This window comes from Ptychodera flava, chromosome 10 (assembly GCF_041260155.1).
Source record: "Ptychodera flava strain L36383 chromosome 10, AS_Pfla_20210202, whole genome shotgun sequence".
Taxonomy (NCBI): domain Eukaryota; kingdom Metazoa; phylum Hemichordata; class Enteropneusta; family Ptychoderidae; genus Ptychodera; species Ptychodera flava.
The window spans coordinates 41,151,615-41,172,384 of NC_091937.1; the positions used below are offsets into that span (position 1 = coordinate 41,151,615).

Genomic DNA, 20,770 nt, shown 5'->3' on the forward strand with positions numbered 1-20,770 from the left:
TAAGTTTAATATTTTCACTTTACAGGGCTGGCACTTATTACAACCAATAATGCAGAGAAGAAACACAATTGTTCAAACATTCGCTTTTTCACAAAAAACTTCCTAGAGAGTTTCCTCATCTGAAGAAATACTAAGTTATTAACAACTACATTAATAAAGGTCAATAATGGATAGTACAATTCAAATCAAGCGTGAAGGAATTAAATGGACAACAGCATTGCTGATTACACTAAATTAAGGTTGCTACATACCAAATAGGCACTTTCAGTTTTTATTTTTTTCTCAGTTATAGAAGTCCAAACCCCAATGAAGTATATATTTTCTGAAAGCGCTGATATTGGGAAATCCAGCCCTACACAGTACATAGTCATTTTTTGCATAATAGTCATGTGACAAGCGTTTTGCTCAACCTTCCAAAAATCGGGTTTTCATCCCTTTAGCGAATACAATGCATGATTTCCAGTTGAAATTTGTGCACTGACTAGCCCTGATAATGTCCTTCAAATCCTTGTCTGCTATATCCTTTATATGATTTTATTTTCATGTTATGCACTATTGAAGGTGTTAGACTACGGTCCTTTTGAAGGAATTGGGGCCGACTCGCAGCGATTTCGAAGCTGTTATCCAATTGGGTGGCTGAATCTTACCAATATAATGAAAACAATACAATAGACTCCCTAAGTGGCTGTGAATAGTGACAATCGACCAATCAGATATAACCTTGCAAACACGAGTCAGCGAGGAATTGTAATTGTTGTGCCATATAATTTGAATGGAGACTTGGAGAAAAAATCGTAGATGTGGATTTGAAGGGTATTGCTAAGGCTTGTCAATACAGAAATTTCAACTGGAAATCTTGCAGTATGTTCACTAAAGGGATTAAAAATCGATTTTTGGAAGGTTCAGCAAAATGCTTGTTACATGACTATTATGCAAATAATGACTGTGTACTCTGCATGGTTGGATTCCCCAATATGAGGGCTTTCAGAAAATATGTTCTTTATTGGGGTTTGGGACTTCTATAATTGAGTGTCTATTTGGTATATAGCTACCTTAAATACCTGCCAGGAACAATACGATCAAAGTAATCATTTTTGGAACAAACTTGCCACAAAACCACTTTTTAACATCAAACTGCTGCCCCATATATTGAAAAGCTCTGACACAGCCACAAATACAAATCTCGAGATGTGTATAACCTACCCTTTTCAAAATCACAAAGATTTTATTTCTCCTCTTGATGGCAAATATTCAAAGTGCCAAAAGTGAACACAAAAACTTGAAAAAGGATGATTCCTGCAAAATTCACTTATGATGGCAACTATCTACTGCACATGTAGGTCTAGCCGCAACACTCACACAAATTTGTATTGACTAGGATTCTTACACATTATAAGAGTCTAGATCATATTAGAAAACTACATTACAACTACCTCAAAAAAGACAGCCAATGCGATTCAAGGTATTTATTCTTCAATTGACAGTGGCTAATTGACCAACCACAGTACATTTATCTAGAATTGAAGAAGAAATCTAAAAGGTGAAATTAAATACCTTTCCTTTTACTGAAGGAGGAAATAGCATTTGATTCTTCTCTGTGCTGTGTATGTAGTTTTCTACGTTTCCATACATTATATCTGGAAATATTTTCTTCACGATTACATTGTCCCATAATGATAAATCTGATGATGACTTACAGTGATGTTAACCATGTTTGATGGAAGGCAAGTTAGTTTGGTGAAGGGTTGAAGAAACAGCGATCATTAACTCTGTATTTTAGTATTACAATACTTCCCTTGCCTAACAATAACACGACATGCTGATGCTGTTCTTTCTATTGGCACATCTCAAACCTTTCGTACAAGAGCTTTCTTCTACACAATGACAAATTTGCATTATAAACAGTGAATTACTGGAAATTCCAAAATGTTAATCAAATAGAAATCGTTAACTTTATTTCAACAGCCACTCTTTACAGTAAAGGGTAGTGAATGGCTTTACAGATTCAACAGATAACAATGTTGAAATAAAACAACTATTAAATAATAAGCTCATGAGAAGGATGACATACCAACAAACAGTTGCTATTTTACTGGTCTTTCCAGATCTAATCCAAATGTTTATACTGATTTCACAATCAACCCAGCAAATTTTGAAGAAAACTATGTCATAATTGTTAGAATACACATTATTCATCATAAGCCTAGTACATTGGTTAACAAGAGTATATATGACTGGATCATTAAATTGACATTGAAAATGCTTTTTCATAAACATATATTGTATAGACAAAACAACAGGAATGAAAACACTGTACTTGGATTATTTGGGATCTGCCATGAATTTAAAATATTTTTTTCTCCTCAGAAAAGTTGTGGTATTAACATAACATGCACATGTCTTGTGAAAGGGAAGTAGTGCAGGAAAGGTTTGAGATGTGGGATGGAAATTGTGACACCTCTGACCATACAATTCTGCAGGCTGAAAATGTTTCAGTATGAAACAATATATTGTATTGGCATGTCAATGTCATCATGAAACATTTTCTTCAGGAGTTATGGCCTTGCAGAACATGTTCTTGAAGTGTCCTTCAAGTTCTACTGAAACACGTCGTTTTGCAGGTATTGAACCTTTGAACCTGGTAATTGGAGGAATTGAGACCAGGTTTAAAGGTTTAATATCCCCTTTCAATTTGCATTCCCTTGGGCATGTTGAGAGTTTGCAAAAATACTTGCGTTTCAGATTTAAGACATGTATGTTCTGAGTGTGCTGCGAATGTTGTTTCTGCAGATGGGACATTTTCTCAAGGCAGCTGAACACACTTCACATGTGACCAAGTGACCACATGGTTGAAACAGCATACAGACATCACGATCCATACAAACTTTGCATGTTTTCTGATCTCGCAGAGTCTCCAATTCACGCTGTAAGTCTTCCGGGGAATTTAAAGCTATTAGAGTTAAAAACACGAAATTGAGTTCAGATAACACATAAATTTGGCAAAACTTGGAAGACTTTGAGGAGGCCTACAGCAACCTATAAAAATACTGCAATTATACGGTGTCGCTCAAATTTGATCAGAATTGGTATATACCAGTATGGGTACCAGAGATCAACAATAAATGCTGTTTCTATCTGTTCAGTGCAGGAAAATTCTACGTTGATGTTATGACAATGATTTCTGCACAGTACAACCAGAAAAACAACAAGAAATATTTAAACCGGAAAAAGAAGAAGGACAAAAGTAATTAAGGTCTGAAACTTTAGGTACTGGAGGTCAACTTTAGCAACATGCATAGCAGAAAGAAAGCAAGCCCCTCTTAGTTTGACGGTCTTCCTCCCCTCTACTGTCTATGGTTTGAGCAGGTCTGTTAATATGTTAAACAGTTCATAAACAATGACAGGAAATGACTCAAGGTCAGTGGAGTTTGCCTGTTTCAAGTCACTGGCATGCAATCACGTCCTGCACATTTGCCGGAATTCCCTTTTTCTTACCTCATTTGCACATTTTCGACACTGACGTGTTCTTTTGAACAAATTCATATCTCAACCCATGCATCTACCTGTACACCAAATACTGAGATGGTAGCTTTGGCGGTATGGGAGCCTTTGCGTGTGACGGACATACATCCGCACATACATACCCACAAATATACAGACATACAGACGCCACCGACTCATCATATGAGCTCTTTTTGGTATTTATATACAAAACCAATATGAGCTAAATATATACAATAGACATGTGAATTGTAGAAACGGGAATTTTATATGTAATGAAATTATAGGGCCAATGTAAGAACCTCACAAACGCAGTGGTTGTATTATGGCACTACATGTAATGGCCCTGCTTGGAAGAAGAATCATATGGAAGATTTACATTAAATCATGTGTACCCTACATCGTACTGTATACAGATACTGTGTACGGTATAGTGTGGAAAGACCAACATACAACAGAAAGTGGTATATAATAAATTTATTCATTAATTTGATTAGTCTTTAGATTCTTGACAAGATCCCTAAAATGTTTCATTAATCAGGAGTGTTGGGAAAAAGACTGTGACACAGATCTGAAATGAATCATACACTCTTGTTTTCTATTAGTACATGGAATATAAACTTGAAGTCTTTGTTACTATATTCCATCTAGCCATTATCTTTCATTATCTGAAATAAACTTTTCATGTACTATGTACTTGTTTGGTTGGAAACAATGAGCCAAAATCAGTAAAGACAGAGGATACAAAACTGACCTGATGCTGACGAAGACATTTCACTGTTGGATCTAAATGGGTCTGCTGCAGCGCCATCACCAGGTTTATCATCTTCTTGATCATCCTCCTCCTCATCACTTTGGGCGTCAGAATGTGATCTATTACGAGACATCTTCTCTTCTTCATCCCACACAGCAAGTAACAAATCATGAGTAGTGCGGAAACTCTCACTAGTTTGATTGATTCGTCTCTTCACCACTTTCTTCACCAGCTCTTTTCCATAACCCATATCCAGAACAACTTGCACCAGATCAGTCCTCATGACATCATTAACTTGGGGTCGGCCTGATGATGAGATTGTGACACTTAAAGCACGGTTGTCGTTGCACTGTGACCACGCACTGTGTTTGTTAATAAACATGAGTCTAAGATATTGCCCACAAACCCTGTGATTACAGAAGACCGTTTTGCTTTAAGCAAAATTGAAGCAGTCCTCAGATGCAGGTGACAGCAACTGAAGACCCTAGGTCCTGCAATTGTACCGTAGTGGAGTTAGCGCACATAAGACAGGATGTGAAGCATGTCCATGCAGGGAGTTTGAGGAGTTCTGCAAAATGGCATGCACTTTTGGAAAGCGACGACTGTGTTCAAACATAGCTGTACACACAGGCATTCGACTTAATGCAAGCAAACCATCACTGATGCAACCAGCAAGACTGGTTGCATCAGTGACAGCCCACCTGCACAGATATGCCCTTGGCTGTACAGGTTATGTCTCTGCGTCACTCTCATGTAAGCTTGTCGATGCGAAGGCCTATTATTCAAATTTAAGAGGCCCATATCCGCGATGTCAAAGCTCCCATGGACAATAATTAAAGTGCTAACAAGGGGGAACACTCTCACAAGCAAGTGCAGCTCGACAACAACTGCACTTTAATTAAAAATTTCACAAGAATGTTCAGCATGGCACATTTATTAGAGAAATGATATCAGATATCATCTATAACATTAGAATTTAACTTTTTCCACCCATAACCCTAACATTGTTTCATGTTTGGTGCAACTTGTGTACACCTTTCAAGAGACCTGGCATCACTTTATGGTTTCAATATCAGATGTCCACATATCCTTCTTTCTACAATTTGATGGTGCTCTTTTCTGTGCTGCACTGTATCCTAAAATTGTAGGCATGTCTAAATTTTTGAATACACAAATGCATGGTTGTGACTATGATTTCAGAACTATATGTCCACTTCTATTAAACATATAGAACAGCCTTGAATCCTAAACTGTCGGTATTTGGCTTAATGAAAACTGTGGAAGAGTATAAAGATATGGTATTGGGTATTTTGTATTTTATAATTTGATTTGTATTTACCTTGTCCTCTGCCCGAAGCCTGAAATACAAGGAAATAATAAAAAGACAAAAAGTCTGTCATTTTCATCTATTTCACAAACACTTTGTATCTTTACCAAAAATGTGGCAATGCAATTCTTGCTACCTTAAATAGCTCCTGCCTTGAGCTAAGGGGTCGAACTGTATGATATTGAAATACATTGTGGGTAAAAAGTTGACTTCTCACCACAGCAAGTTTGAGATAGTAATCTGATAATTACTTTTAACACAAATGCAATTGTTTTCATGGCAAAAAGTTCTGTTTGTTTGTGAAACTAGCTAAACTCGTGCATCTTTTCATCTTTTTAAGCATTTCTGGTATGAAATTATTGTATAACAAGTCATCGTTGATGACACAGTCCCCACTTATTAATGGGTACTTTGATTGCAAGTTCTTGCAGAGTATAGAGTCCTGTAATAATTGGGTCCGCCTGGACAATGTCCGTGAGAACTAACAAAACCTTTCTTTGACCATTCTGTTATCTTATGTGTTTACCTGCAAAATTCTGTCATTATGACATACTGATAAAAGGTGTACATGTAGGTCAACAGGCAAAAATGTTGTAATGTTGGTATTGCTTTATCTTCACACTCTTTGTTTCAATGTTGGTATCACTCTATCTTCTGGGTCTTATTATTTTGAAACTTTCATGGACAGCATATCACTGCTGTAATATGATTGATGGTCAAAGGAAATGTAAACTAATCAATCAAAACACTGAAAACACAATTGCTCATTTGCAAAATATCCCAATTTTAGTTTGGGAGAAAAATTGACATTTCTCCATCATCTGACCCTTGTTTGTTGGATAGATTTTCCAAAAAGGAAACTGAAAGTGGCAGAAAGTCCTCTTAGGGGCCGTCGATAATAAAGCTGACAAACAAGAAACGTAATTCCTTCGTTTTACGTGAAACCCCCTCCCTCCCCCTCAAAAAAAGTTCTTATGCGAAATCAATTTCATATTATGATGCCGTTTCTGACAAACCCATGCACATGTAACTCTCCGATCCGCACGCCCATGAAAAAAATACCGGAAGTGCACATAAATTATAAACCTCCTCTTTACACGTCTCACTTTTTAAGACACAGAACGTTTTAACCCTTTTCCTGCCAGACAGTATCACTTCCCCATCAGCTAAGTTATTAAAAAGCGGTATTGAGCCAAAACATGAAGTATTTTCAACCCACTTGCTTGGTATGTTATAGCATCTTTAGTCCATAAAAATCAATTTTACAGTATTTATGCTTTCAACAGTTTTAAAATGTACAGTATTATGTTAAAATACATCACATGGAATATGTTGTGTTTCATTAATTTTAACCATCTTGACCTGATGGTGAAATATGGACTTGGCAGGAAAAGGGTTAATGTATTTCACACTTTGGAAAACGTTTCATGCACGTGTTTCACGTTGAAAAAGTATACAGGTTTTATTTCATATTTATGTCTTTTCGGTCTCCCTATTTTGTTGTCATTCTGTTCTCCATGAACGTGAAGGTAGTATTGTGTTCTAACTGCAAAGTCGCACTTCAAAAACTATAGAGGAAAATCCTTATGATCCAAAATGAGCTTTTACCCCCTACCCCTAAAATGAATTACGTTTGGCATGCATCAACTTTTATTATCGACGGCCCCTAATCAGTACGGCAAAACAAAGTGTGCACACTATACAAGCAACCTGGCAGTCGATAGAGCTCCACTGTGTTCCGCAGAGACGTACTATTTGTGATACATGTAGTGATGAAGAAGGGGGAAATCTTTGATACCTCATTTCAGGATGGCCTTACCAAAATGGCAAATATAGCTGCAAAGATACATAATTGAAGATTTCATTATAATTTGAAAATACCATATTAGGATAACCCCTAGGAATCTGTATACTAAATATCAAAGCTATCATATGAATGTTTTTTGGAAAAAACGAAATTTTTGACCAAAAATGGCAAAAATTGCCCAAAAAATACAAAATTGCAGATTTCGTCATAACTTAAATATATCACATTTTGATCATCCATGTGAACCTATATACAAAATATAAAAGCTATCAGACAAGCAGTTTTGTTTTTGACCCTACATGACAAAATTGTTTTAGAAATACAAATTTACATATATCTGCACAATTTGAACAAATTTGAAATACGTCTTCCCTAGGGACCTATATCCCAAATATCAAAGCTGTCTGACCTGCAGTTTTCAAGGATATTTTTAAAGATTTTCGACAAAAACTGACGAAAATTGCCTTAAAGATACAAATTTATATATTTTATCACAATTTGAATAAATCTGAATAAGGTCATCCCTAGGGACCTGTATACCAAATATTAAAGCTGTGGGACCAGCCATTAAGGAGAAGAGGATTTTTGGCCTAAAATAGCAAACATAGCATCAATTGGCTCACATTTGGTTCGATGTGGTAGGCCAGAGTGAGTACACTTAAAGGGAGGCTGTCCTCAGAACTGTGCGTGTGCGACTTTCTTGTTTATAAACAATGTATTTCATGCATGATATACAGATGCATCATGAAAACATAGCTGCAACATTTAAATTTTACTACATTCATTGTTATCAAACATGTTTTAACTTTCATCAATCGCTAACGTACAGTATTTACATAGGCTGTAGGGGTCCCTGGCAACCTTTGAGCAGAGTTCAACGATGGCCTCCCTTTAACTAAGTTTACGCCTGGGAACATACCAAGTTTCAAATAAATCGGATGAGCAATTTCAGAGAAAATGATTTTTGACCGAATTGGGAAAAGTTACCCCCAAAATACAAATATAAAAATTGCACCACAATCTGAAGACACTCAACTAAGGTTGCATTCAGAGAAAATTTTTTGACCAAAAATGCAAAAAAAATGCCCCAAAATCACAGATTCGAATTTCACCACAATTTTAACAAATCTGACAGAAGTCATTCCTAGGATCATACATATCAAGTTTCAAAGCAATCAAACATGAACTTTGGGAGAAAAAGATTTTTTGACAAAAAGAGGGAAAAATTGCCCTAAAAAACAAATATGAAATTTCACCACAATTTGAAGATATCTAACAGAGGCCAACCTTAGCATCATACATACCAAGTTTTTAAAGCAATGGGACAAGCAGTTTCAGAGTAGAAGATTGTTATACCAAGAGGGGAAAAATGTCCCCAAAATACAACTATAAACATTTCACCACAATTTGAACAAATAATATCTAAAGTCACAGTAAAGAACCCGTATACAAAGTATCAACCTAATCTGGCCTGTGGTTACAGAGTTTAAGCAACTTTTTGTACCTCGATTGCATAATTTGACACTTACATGTTCATTTGAACAAATTCACATCTCCACCCCTGGGTGCACCTGTACACCAAATACTGAGATAGAAGGTGCTGCAATTTTGGAGTTTATGATGTGGATGGACAAACATTCGCATGCACATACATACTAATAAAATACATACATACAGACGCCACCGACTTACCATATAAGCTCTCTTTGGGGTAGATATACATATACTGAATGTGAGCTAAAAATTAGCCTAAAAATGCAAATTCGAATAGTTTCATCTGAACACATCTGATTAAGGTCATCCCTGAGGATCTGTACTCCCAATATTAAAGGAATCAGACTTGCCGTTTTGAAGAAGCTTGGAATGTCAAAAGTTGATGAATGATGCATGACTGAAGACAAAGGCCGGACGACAGACGACGGACGATAGACGACGCCACGCATCCACCTATTAGATGAGATCCACATTGCATAGCTAAAAATATGGCTAATATGGTGTTCATCTTGTTACTTTCATTTGTTTGAAGGTAAGATTTGAAAAAGCACCTCATGTAAATCAGTTGAACAGACCTGTGGATTGGAACTTGGTACACGGGGATATCTAGAAGTCACATAATTGACAAAAGCACTTCCCCTCTCCGTCAAAATGTATTCACATTTTGGAAACCATCTTGCGTGTTCAGTCCAAGGTTCATCTGCTGGTTCCCAATTTCTAAGTCCACCATCACAATGAAAGCACTTGACGTTGTCTTTGATTCCTGCATCAATCAAAAGTTGCACCTTAAATTACACACCTTAATATTAAAAGAAACAGGTCTGAAAAATTAATAAAATTTGGTGTTCTGCATGATTTGATTTATAAACACTTCTTTCCTTATGTCACAATTTGCTTGTAAATAATCGTATAAAACTAAAACATTTACAGAGATTGCCAGTGAGGAAGGTCACAGCCTTTCTTAAGGTGGAGGATGCAGAAAAGTGGTTTTAGGACCGTAGTTCCTTTTTTAGGTGAGCAAGTACAGCAGGTTGCCCGTTCAAATACTCTGGAAAAGAAACTAATTTTACATCTTCAGAGGCATATAAATGTGTGTACAATGATAAGTGTGGCCTCTACGCCAATATGATGCACACTAATTGCCTGTAACGCAAGCAAATACTTGGTTCACATGTAACATTGGCTAAATTAAATGGTTTACATGGCTTGATACAAAGGAATTTCCACAGTTCCTCAGACTGATGTAAAGTTTCTGGAAATCAATGTTTCTTACAGGGCACACTGACAATAACTATATTTTTCAAACCCTGAACTTCTCTCCCCTTGATTCTATCTTTCTCTTGTGTTTTCTGCAGCATACACACAGCTTGATATGGCCATGAACCCTGATGTCCCAGCATTGTCCTCTTTACTTATCCAACCAATTAAACAACTTGGCAAGCAAATCAAAATGCTACAAATCTATTCTACACATTGTTACAACAATGCAAAGTACCCTTAATATTTGTCCCTTGGTAAACAATAGGTGCCGCAGCAAACCAATACTTTTCATGCTATATTTGACACCAAAACATAAAATTAATCTTTTCTCTTCCTTACCAGTGTAGTAAAATCCAGCTCTGCATAATTCTTGTGATGATACAATATCAGAAGATGGCCAATGGTTGAAAGTAGCCATGCGTTTATCCTCATCAGCATATTCAGGATGTCTGTGCTGACTCTGGGTTTGAGATCTTTGTGGGGCAGCAGTGTTACTTGCACCATAAACATTCCGTGGTGGTTGATTTTGCTGCTGGTTCTGAAAATTCTCCACCCTGTTTGGATCTCGTGAAGTCTGCTTGACTGGAGTATCATCAACATTGCCCTGCCTTGTCACCAATCTCATCGGCTCATTTCCAACATCTTCCCCTCTAACAAACGGACACGATGGAAAGTATTTCCTGTGTTCATTCATTGCTGAGTCACCAGGCCGCCAGTTCTTCAAAATACCATAGCAACAAAAACACTGCACTCTGTCATCTGATCCACAGTAGTAAAATCCTGCCTTTGCCAAATCTTCTGGTAAAACGGGTGCATTCTTTGGCCAGTAGATGAAAGTTAATAATCTTTTGTATTCACTTTTAAGGACTCTGTTAGCTTCTTTGAACTGAGGATCATCTTCCACGTTGAAAATTGAGCTGTCATCATCATCATCGTCATCATCATCATTTTGCTTTTTTTTGCCCTTTTTCTCTTCCCTTTCTTTTTCTTTCCCTTTTTACCCCTGTATTTTCCTTGGCACCACCCTTCCCCTTGTCATCATCCTCATTTTCTTTTTGAGATGAGCTAATATCAAGGTGTGCAAATCTGCTCATATCTTTAATCAGTGGATCATTTCTACTGTCTGTACCTTTGACAAATGCACAATTTGGAAATAATGATTTATGTTCTCCCATGGCTGTATCTCCATATTCCAGTCTTTCATTTGACCTTCACATGAGAAGCACTGCACAACATCATCTTTTCCTGTATAAAAAAGACCTGCTCTGGCTAATGCACTTGGATTTATTGGCACTGAATGTGGCCATGACTTGTATGATGCCAATCTCACTGCTTCTGATGCCATGTCAGCAACAAATTTAAATTCAGCAGCTCCATTCGTAGATGTGGATGTTTCGCCCTCTTTCTCCTCACTACCTCCAACTGCCCCCCAAATCATTTCATTGCCACTACCAATTTGCAGAGCATCTTCTGAGTTAAACCCATCAGCATTTGACAAAATCATCGCATCATCATCTCCAATATGAACATCTGATGAATGACCAGAACGTAAAAGTTGACAGGTTTCCTTTCCTCCCTCTTGATCCATAATTGTATGTTTTTAACTATATGTATGATGCTTTCGAATGAGACTTGTGATTTGTGAGATAAAACAAGCTTGTGAAAAACAGCAGGAGTATTGGAGATACAATTGATTGAGTTAAATCCTAATAATATAATGTTGAGTAATATCTTGTACTGTATGCCTTACAAAGCTAACAACAAAGAGATGACAATCCCTTTGATATAAATAGTTCACTGCGGAATGATGTGTTCAAATAACAAACACTATCACACCCCAGTGGTCAAATTGCAGAAACAAAATGTCACTAGGTCAATGTACACACTAATATCAACCACCCAAATTCTCCACCTGATGAGAGAAATGGAACAAAAAAAAGGAGAGTGTATGAGCTTAAATTGATGAAATTCTTTTCAATTCCACATACCTATGAATATGAATCTGTGAATATGATTTACTATGACTGGTGTCAAAAACTTAATTTTCCTCAATATTTCATTGGTGCTGCAGCAGCAAGAGGTAAGTGACAGTGAGTTCATTCACAGGATTGGTTTAGAAATTAATAGAGCAAAACTAGCCATTGACACGACTACAAATATTTTGACGGTTGACTTACATTGAAGCTACCAACAAATATACTTACTTTCTTATCTTGAGATACTTCAAACACCTTCTTTGGGATTTTTAATGCAGTCTGCGCAACTGGTAGCAGGGCAATTACTTGTATTCCCTGTTTCGTGACAAATATCAAAAACAGGACCTACAAAATTTGAAAAAGAGCGAATGTAATACTAAATGCACAGGGTCAGGTTTGTTGGTTTAAATTCCATTTACACACAAAATTCTACATGCAATGTATTAATTCAGCTACAAACAGAAAAGTATTTAATTAGTAATTGTGGTCAGAAAACGATCCGTTTATTCAAACATAGCATCAATGACTATTGCTCACATTTGATTCGTGTGGCAGGCCAGAGTGCATACATTTAACTACATTTACACCTGGGAACATGAATACCAAGATTCAAAGCAATCGGATGAGGAATTTCAAAGAAAATGATTTTTGACCAAAAATGGGGAAAAATTGCTAAAAATACAAATATAAAAATTCCATTGCAATTTGAAGACACTCAAGTAAGGGTGCCTCTAGGTACATGCATATCAAGTTTCAAAGCAATCAGAATAGTAAGTTCAGAGAAAATGATTTTTCGACCAATAATGTGAAAAATATCGTCAACGACACTGTGCTGACATTCAGTTTGAATTGGTCCATTCAAGAAATATTAAACCAGAAACAAGCATATCAACATATCCTGGGTTGGTATAGGTCATCTAAGGTCACACACTGTGAAAATTACCTAAAATATGCAATTTTTGGGGTTTCCACACACTTTAGGGCGGAAGATTTATCTAATAACATCCCTCAGGACTTTTATACTACAAAGATATCAACATTCCTTGGGTCTTTTATACTACAAAGCTATCGGACAAGTATTTTTTGAGAATAAGTTTTCTTGACCAAAATTACAAAATTGTTTTAAAAATATAAATGTGCATATTTCAGGATAATTTCCTCTTGGCCACCAATTGTCATCCCTGGGCATCTGTATACCAAATATAAAAGCTGTCTGTCAGCAATTTTAAGAAAAGTTTTTTAAAGATTTTTTTATCAAAAATAGTCAAAAATTTCCTCCAAATGATAATTTGCCAATTTTGTCTTAATTTCAACAAATTACAAGGGTAACACCCTTGCAAACATCCAACCCAATTTGAGAGCAATTAAGCTGGCAGTTTCAGAGAAGAATAATTTTTACTAAAAATGAGGAAAATAACCAAAAAATTCAGCAAAAATACAAAATTCAAGATATCTTCACGATATACATAAAACTGTATAAGGTCCACCTAAGGTACTTGCATACTAATTTTCAAAGCAATCAAAACAGCAGTTCTTGAGTCAGTAATTTTTGACCATTTTCACATTTTTAAAGCTAATTTGCATAATTTTGGCAATGCAAACTTCATTTGAACAAAATCCCATCTATAGCCCAGGATGCATCTGCACCAAATACCAAGCTGAAATGTGCAGCGGTTCACAAGTTTTTGAAGTTGATGGACATACTATACGTACATACATATTTACGTACATACAGTCATACATACTGGTATATACCAGTATTACATGTACCTCCAAGTTGCCATATATGATGGCAAATGGGAGCTAAAAATGTTCTGCAAGTACAAGGATAATGCAAAGTTCTAAACTGCCATGCATTGTTTACAATGGCGACAAACATACGGTAGCTAGGATAGCTATACCTACATGTACACCAATGTAAGCAATGGCTCGTCAACTTCCCGATGCGTAAAATTTGTTCTGATTTACAACAGTAGAGTTTGATTCATTCAAGAAAAATACCAGTCAGTACAACAGACATATCATTATTAAGAACGTACAAGGTTAGATGGATAAGTCATTGTCAATGACATAGTCCCCACAAAATCTATATTTGTCAATTTGCAAAAGTAAAAGTGTGCAAATGTGATTGTAAATGCAGTTTCCAAAAGTCCAGAAGTGCTAAATTGGCAAAAGAATGTTTCCTTTTTCTCTTAGAATAGAAGTGGTACCATATCCTGAAAGCGCCTTGTTGTCATTAATGAAAATGGGATCAGAGTATGGAAAATAACAAATGGCTGTAGAGGGTGCTATCACATATAATCTTTCATGACTATTTGATTACGTTCAAGGTAGTACTGAATGGGGTGGCCTTGAATGTGCCTGTGGCATACTGGCAAGAGAATTGTTTTGGCTAGGTCAGTTTTTGTAGAGGATGACATGGTCAAGCAGGTAGTGAAAGATTCCAGAATTGAAATTGAGGCGAGTATGTTGCAAGTAGTGGTGGAAATTTTTTCAAGTAAAGTGGTCGTACAGGGTGCTATCACATGTACAGTAATCTTGCAAGAGTAGCTGGCATTGTGTTCCAAGTGAACTGGCCGGAGTTCACTGGAATGAATGTGCCAGTACAATGCTCAAAAGTGAACAATTTTGACTCTCTCATGAACTGGGTGCTAGTTGGAAATCGTTTGTTCCAGCATAGTCTTATTAATTTATTCAGTGTAGGAGCTGCCTGCTGAGTTTGGTGGATCCCTTATAGATCTTCAGACAACAAGTCATCGTTGATGACACAATCCCGACTTGTTTATGGGTACTTTAATTGCAAGTCTTCAGAGAGGATAGAGTCCTCTTCATTAATTAAATCTGTGATAAAAATACTGCGATACAGATGGGGCTGAATTGCCAAGAATGAGTTCCATGGTGGTGAAAACATAAAACCAATGTAGGCCGCAATCCTAATTACAAAAGATCATTAAGGTAGTGACTCAGGTTCATTGTCACTTATTTTCAATCGTCATTTTCACAAAGAAGACGTAGCCATACACCGACATATGGCACTTTTTTTAATCTGCTCGGTCACCGAAGAGTTCAGAAAATTTGTTAGTTTTTCAAACACAGTGCGCATACGGTTGTTTTACTCAAAAACACATGTTTTTTAGTTTTTTTACTCAAAAAAGTGTAAGTACAAATCTCCAATCGGCCTTGGTGATCTGTTTACGGCAATCGACGGCTGGGTATACTGGGCAAAAAAACGTGTCCCGGATTTTTGAAATTCGCTTTTGTTTTTGCACAATGAGCCTTCAAAGTGTCAACTTGACACTTTTTGCATAAATTATCGGCCTTTGTTCACGTTTGTCACGATATCTTCACTTCCAGGCCTTTTATCGGAAATCTGAGACACGTTCTTTCAGATATATTCATTCACTGTCCACAGGTGAAAAATCAGGCTAATCTGTCCAGGCGCCGCCGACTTATACTTATTTGAATAATGTACGCACTGCCAAAAACGGAACTGAGAAAATCGACGATTTGTGTAAACGACCTATGCGTCACACATTGTGACCAAGAAGTCTGACTCGCGCACTATTTTCTGCGAATTTTCTTACACCAGGACTAAGTTGAAATATTTAGAGTCAGTTTTGGGAATTTTGAATATGTTTAGGATTGCAGATCGTGTGAAAATAGAAAGAAATTATACACTGAACTGGCAAATGCTTAGTGCCAGCAGTGGGTGGTATTTACACAACAAACACAGAGGGGTACTTAGCGATTTAATCCATTTTTGGAACGTTTAACTAGCATATTAACTGTATACTGTTGTCTCAACGGTTACAATCTGGTTACCAGAGTTCACAGTCAAGGCGAAGACGTCGAAACTTGTGTAAAAAAGTCTATCTGATCGAGACCTGTGTGCTGTCGTCGCGCGATCGCGATCGGGCATTCACTTGTTCTTGACTCAAGTTGTCTACTTCCTGTCTTGCAATCGGCAATTTATGCATGTTTTTTGTGAAAAATGATTGTACAGTTCATAGAGCCAACACTGTGCGAACGGGACGTCACTTGCTATAGTTTTCCTACCTCAAGATGAGACGAACACATGTAACTCTTGACAACATAAAATGTCTGTTGTATTTTCTTAGCTTTTGCACCGCACTGCAAACTTGTCGCCCTTCGTTACGACGGGAGAGATTGACTCGTGTTATTTTTTCAAACTTTATTTATATGTGTTCTTGTACCGATTTTATCAAACTAATAATAATCACGCCATAGCGTAGAACAGTGCAGGCTGTCATCGACAGCGTGTTCCGAGAGACAGAGTATCGACTAGTCTACAGTGGAGTCACTCGACTTGCGCAATACCAGCGCACACATAATTATTTCGGAGATTTTTACTTTTAGTCAAACTTTTGATGACTGACCTCATATAGCAAAAATTCTTCTAGAAGTTGAGCCGCGTTTGTTTTACGTTCAGTGTTGAGGTCCAGCTAACAGCTGTGGAGTCTGCGGGTAATTGATAAGTTTAGACAACATGCACACAAGAATCATTTGTGAACCCTCGCAATTCACGTTTGACGTAATTTAATTTTTAGGTTGTATTTAAAGAAAGAAAAGCATGAAATAAAAAAATATTTGCATTTCGTTTTGAAAATTAGCAGATCGGTGAACTTGCTCTTGTGAATCTGCATTATGTGTGTATGAAGTCCTGCACTCGCTTGGGAAACTCCTTGACATAAATGTCGCGTGATGTCGGGTACGGTGTTGTTCAAGGTTTCTCAGCAGACACGAAAAGACTGCACGATAGAAAGATGAAACTTTGAGTTTAAAAAATATAAAAGAACACGATACTAACACCAAGCATGCACAGCAAGAGTGATAAAATTATCGCAACTAACAGAAGTTTCATCTCGCTCAGGCTAATTTTTGGACTCGGGTATGTAATCAGCACAGCCTAATATGTTTGAAAAGCAGCGTGTCAAATACATTCATAGTTGTTGAACTGAGCACGTCTCTGTTATCGTCTGCGCCCTCGGCCAAATCTGACTCTTCACTGCATTCTTGATCGTTATTGCAGGGAGTATGAGCCAAAGTCGGACTGTTTTACACTTAAATCGACCTTTGCGCACGTTGCCGTCATTTTTCAGGTCCGCTTTTGTGGACCTCGCTTGCTTTTTCGACGGTACGGAGCGCGAGCGCCGGCTTTGGTCTGCTCGACGTGTTTGCCGTACCGATACATGCGGAGTTCAAAACGCTGAGCATAACGTTGAAGCTAGCGCATGCGCACTATACCGCCAAGCCTATACATAATCTCTGCGTGTTTATCAAAGATATCGTGGTAGGTAATCCGCGACCGTTAAGACAAACGGGAAATAATGGCACGCGGTGTAGCTAATAGTTTGCCATTTTAGAAATATTTCAGGAATTTCCCGGTACGATGTGACCCAACACCTTTCCCAAAAGAAAGACCACGTGTAAGTGGTTCGAAATTTGAAATAACCAGATATGAACTGTAAATGCTCACGTGTTTCATTCTATATTGCAGTTGTGTAAATTTGAACCTTTGCCACATGTTTGCAACTTCATTGAAAGTATTATGATCAACATAATGAACAATATTCACCATAGATTAACTCTATAGGTCATTAAGTATTCAAATACGCAATTACCTGAAATAGAAATAATAATTTCTTTGACCGCTGTCACTGTATCACCTCTTTATATAGCAAGTGTAATTGCCTCTTGTCAAGTCCTTCAAACTAAATATTATGACTTCCAATATTGGTATAACCTGGTATAATCATCAATATACATAGCATGTTATGCCAACTTTGATCAAATAAATCCAAGTATATATCCCTAATTAGGAAAGCTCATTAAATACACAAATTACCGAATTGGCTGAAGCAAAAATGCTTAATGCCTTTCAATAATATTAGCCTACATAATGGTATCTATAATGTACAAAGCCAGTTTCATCAATTTTGGACATGTAAATTCAAATATATATCCCTAATTTCAAAAATTCATTAAATATGCAAATTAGGAGCTGCATGAAGTAAAATTGTTTAATGACTTTCAATAACGTCGTATCATAGTATCTTTAATGTACATAGCAAGTTTTGTCAACTTTGGTCTAGTCAATACAGATAAATATCCCTGATTATGAAAGTTCATTAAATATGCAAATAAGGAATTGGCTAAAGTTCAAATGCTTAATGACTTTCAATAATGTTCTTTCATAGTATCTTTAATGTACATAGCAAGTTTCGTCAACTTTGGTCTCGTCAATTCAGATAAATACCCCTAATTAGGAAAGTTCATAAAATATGCAAATTAGGAATTGGCTGAAGTAAAAATGCTTAATGACATTTAATAATGTTCTATCATAGTATCTTTAATGTACATAGCAAGTTTTGTCAACTTTGGTCTAGTCAATACAGATAAATATCCCTGATTATGAAAGTTCATTAAATATGCAAATAAGGAATTGGCTAAAGTTCAAATGCTTAATGACTTTCAATAATGTTCTTTCATAGTATCTTTAATGTACATAGCAAGTTTCGTCAACTTTGGTCTCGTCAATTCAGATAAATACCCCTAATTAGGAAAGTTCATAAAATATGCAAATTAGGAATTGGCTGAAGTAAAAATGCTTAATGACATTTAATAATGTTCTATCATAGTATCTTTAATGTACATAGCAAGTTTCATCAATTTTGGTTATGTAAATTCAAATATATATCCTTAATTTCGAAAGGTCATTAAATATGCAAATTACGATTTTGATGAAGTAAAAATGCTTAATGACTTTCAATAATGTTAAATCATAGTATCTTCAATATGGATACCAAGTTTCGTCAATTTTGATCGAGTAAATTCAGATATATACTCCTAATTAGGAAATTTCATTAAATATGCAAATTAGTAATTATCTTTCACGTCACCCCTTAATAACTTTCACAGCTGATATATCTTGATGTGATCAACATTTGTAGCAAATCTCATCAAATTGTGTGCAGTCGTTCTCAATATATATCCGTTTTTTCTAAAATCATTAATTATGCAAATGAGCAAAAAGTAAGCAAGCCACATCCACCAAAAACTAATCAGTTTTTGCCATTTGCAAACTGAATCTATGCAGTCTGAAAGGAGGGTACTTCATTTGCATGCATAATTAGGGATTTAGTTCAAATTCGAACAGCGCCCTCTAGCCAGTGAGTGACGGTTATGGCATTTTTCGCCAGAATTTTATCCGCAGATATCTCAGCCTTCGTTTGGCATCCGTCCTGTTTCAAGTTAGCGGCTGAATTGTACTCTTAGTTAGTTTTCGACGATGAATTTTGTGTGGTTTTATCGATTCGTTTTTGCGTTAGCCTTATTTCATGGTTTTCGAGCGACCGAAAATGCCGTTCACTAAACACTGCCGCAAAAGCATATCCAAAGTCAAATTTCCATGAGAAGTAGGGAGGGGACGTATCTTGAGTAGGTCCATACGATCTGAAAAATCTCAGTGGCTTAAGCCTCCGTTTTTGAAATAACGTCTCATTGAAGTTGACTATGCAGCGCCGTTCATGTGTTAAATCTAACATGGCGACCAGCGTACAGCGCAGCGTGAGGTGTACACGTAGACTCTCTCAGCTCTTTCTCGGTCCTAACCGGCTAACTTAGCAGATTTTTTCGGTTCTATTTATGTTTTCAATGATTGCACGATTGTGACGAGGAAGCCAGACTGCAAGCTTGTGTTACCTCACTGGCCAACACAATCTGCCTGGCTGGCTTCTCGGTAAAGTCGTGGACAGCGCAAATGGAAAAAAAAACACTACGGTGACACCGCGATAGAAGGGCTACGTTTATCACTGTATGCGGCCGTACACTTAGTATAGTGGAAGACACCCGTCGTACTGACTAGCAGTGCTGTTTCGTTTATGAGTGATTTTTTCCGTTTTCGCATTCTAGTAGCTAGCAATCATACAAAAACTGTAGGAAATAACATCGGCCGCAAAAAATCTCCGTGGATAAATACGGCTACCCTGTATCCCGCACACGAGTACGTGAATATACAATAGATGCGGCTAGAATGATAGCCGGTGAACAGCTGCGCGCTGCGGCCGTCCCTGCTAGCATTGCCGGCAACGGTGCGTGCTCGAATTAGACATGGCACATTTTATAACTCATGTAGGCCCTAGCAAAAAATTTGTTTTTTTTTAAAGTATTGATGGTCATAATGTGACATTAATTATATACTTCATTTATATATTACATCAGTGACCCGATTATAGGAGTAAACTTTGAAAAAAATGAAAGATTAATCGTGTAACGCCCGCGCCGTGTGAACGACAAGTGGTTTGGTCGCAGTAAACAGCGTGGAGTGTACGTAGCGTGACGGGTGTTCGTATACTCATAGACCCTCGAGATCTACTATACAGCGATATGGTAACTGCATGCCAACATTCAACACTGCCGCAAATACATGTCCATGGTCGCACGGTCATGAAAATTTCACCAAATGTTGATAATAGTTAAATGAATATTATCTGAAATTTTCGGCTTGGCTTAAGACCTCTAAGGTCATTATCGAGCTGTTTTACGAAAAAGGTGAAGTTTACTTCCGCATTTGGCGGGTCGACCTCGCCACCCACTTTGTAGCGATTTAAATAAAATCTTCTCAACTTTTG

The 20,770-nt window shown here is 37.0% G+C and overlaps 1 protein-coding gene and 1 long non-coding RNA gene across 2 annotated transcripts in view; both read right to left on the minus strand.

Annotated features, from left to right (window-relative positions):
* Nucleotides 1-2,181: 2,181 nt before the first annotated feature.
* LOC139142814 (baculoviral IAP repeat-containing protein 8-like) lies at nucleotides 2,182-12,051 on the minus strand. Its single transcript, XM_070712979.1, has 5 exons — nucleotides 10,483-12,051; nucleotides 9,459-9,646; nucleotides 5,595-5,613; nucleotides 4,256-4,561; nucleotides 2,182-2,950 (listed from the first exon to the last, which is right to left on the minus strand). The coding sequence occupies exons 1-5, from the start codon at nucleotides 10,835-10,837 to the stop codon at nucleotides 2,745-2,747; spliced, it is 1,074 nt and encodes a 357-aa protein (XP_070569080.1). The 5' UTR covers nucleotides 10,838-12,051; the 3' UTR covers nucleotides 2,182-2,744.
* A 291-nt stretch (nucleotides 12,052-12,342) lies between these two features.
* LOC139142816 (uncharacterized) overlaps nucleotides 12,343-20,770 on the minus strand; it is a 33,007-nt gene continuing 24,579 nt past the window's right edge. The window contains exon 3 of the long non-coding RNA XR_011554479.1: nucleotides 12,343-12,464. This is a non-coding gene — a long non-coding RNA (uncharacterized lncRNA). The remainder of the gene's footprint in view (nucleotides 12,465-20,770) is intronic.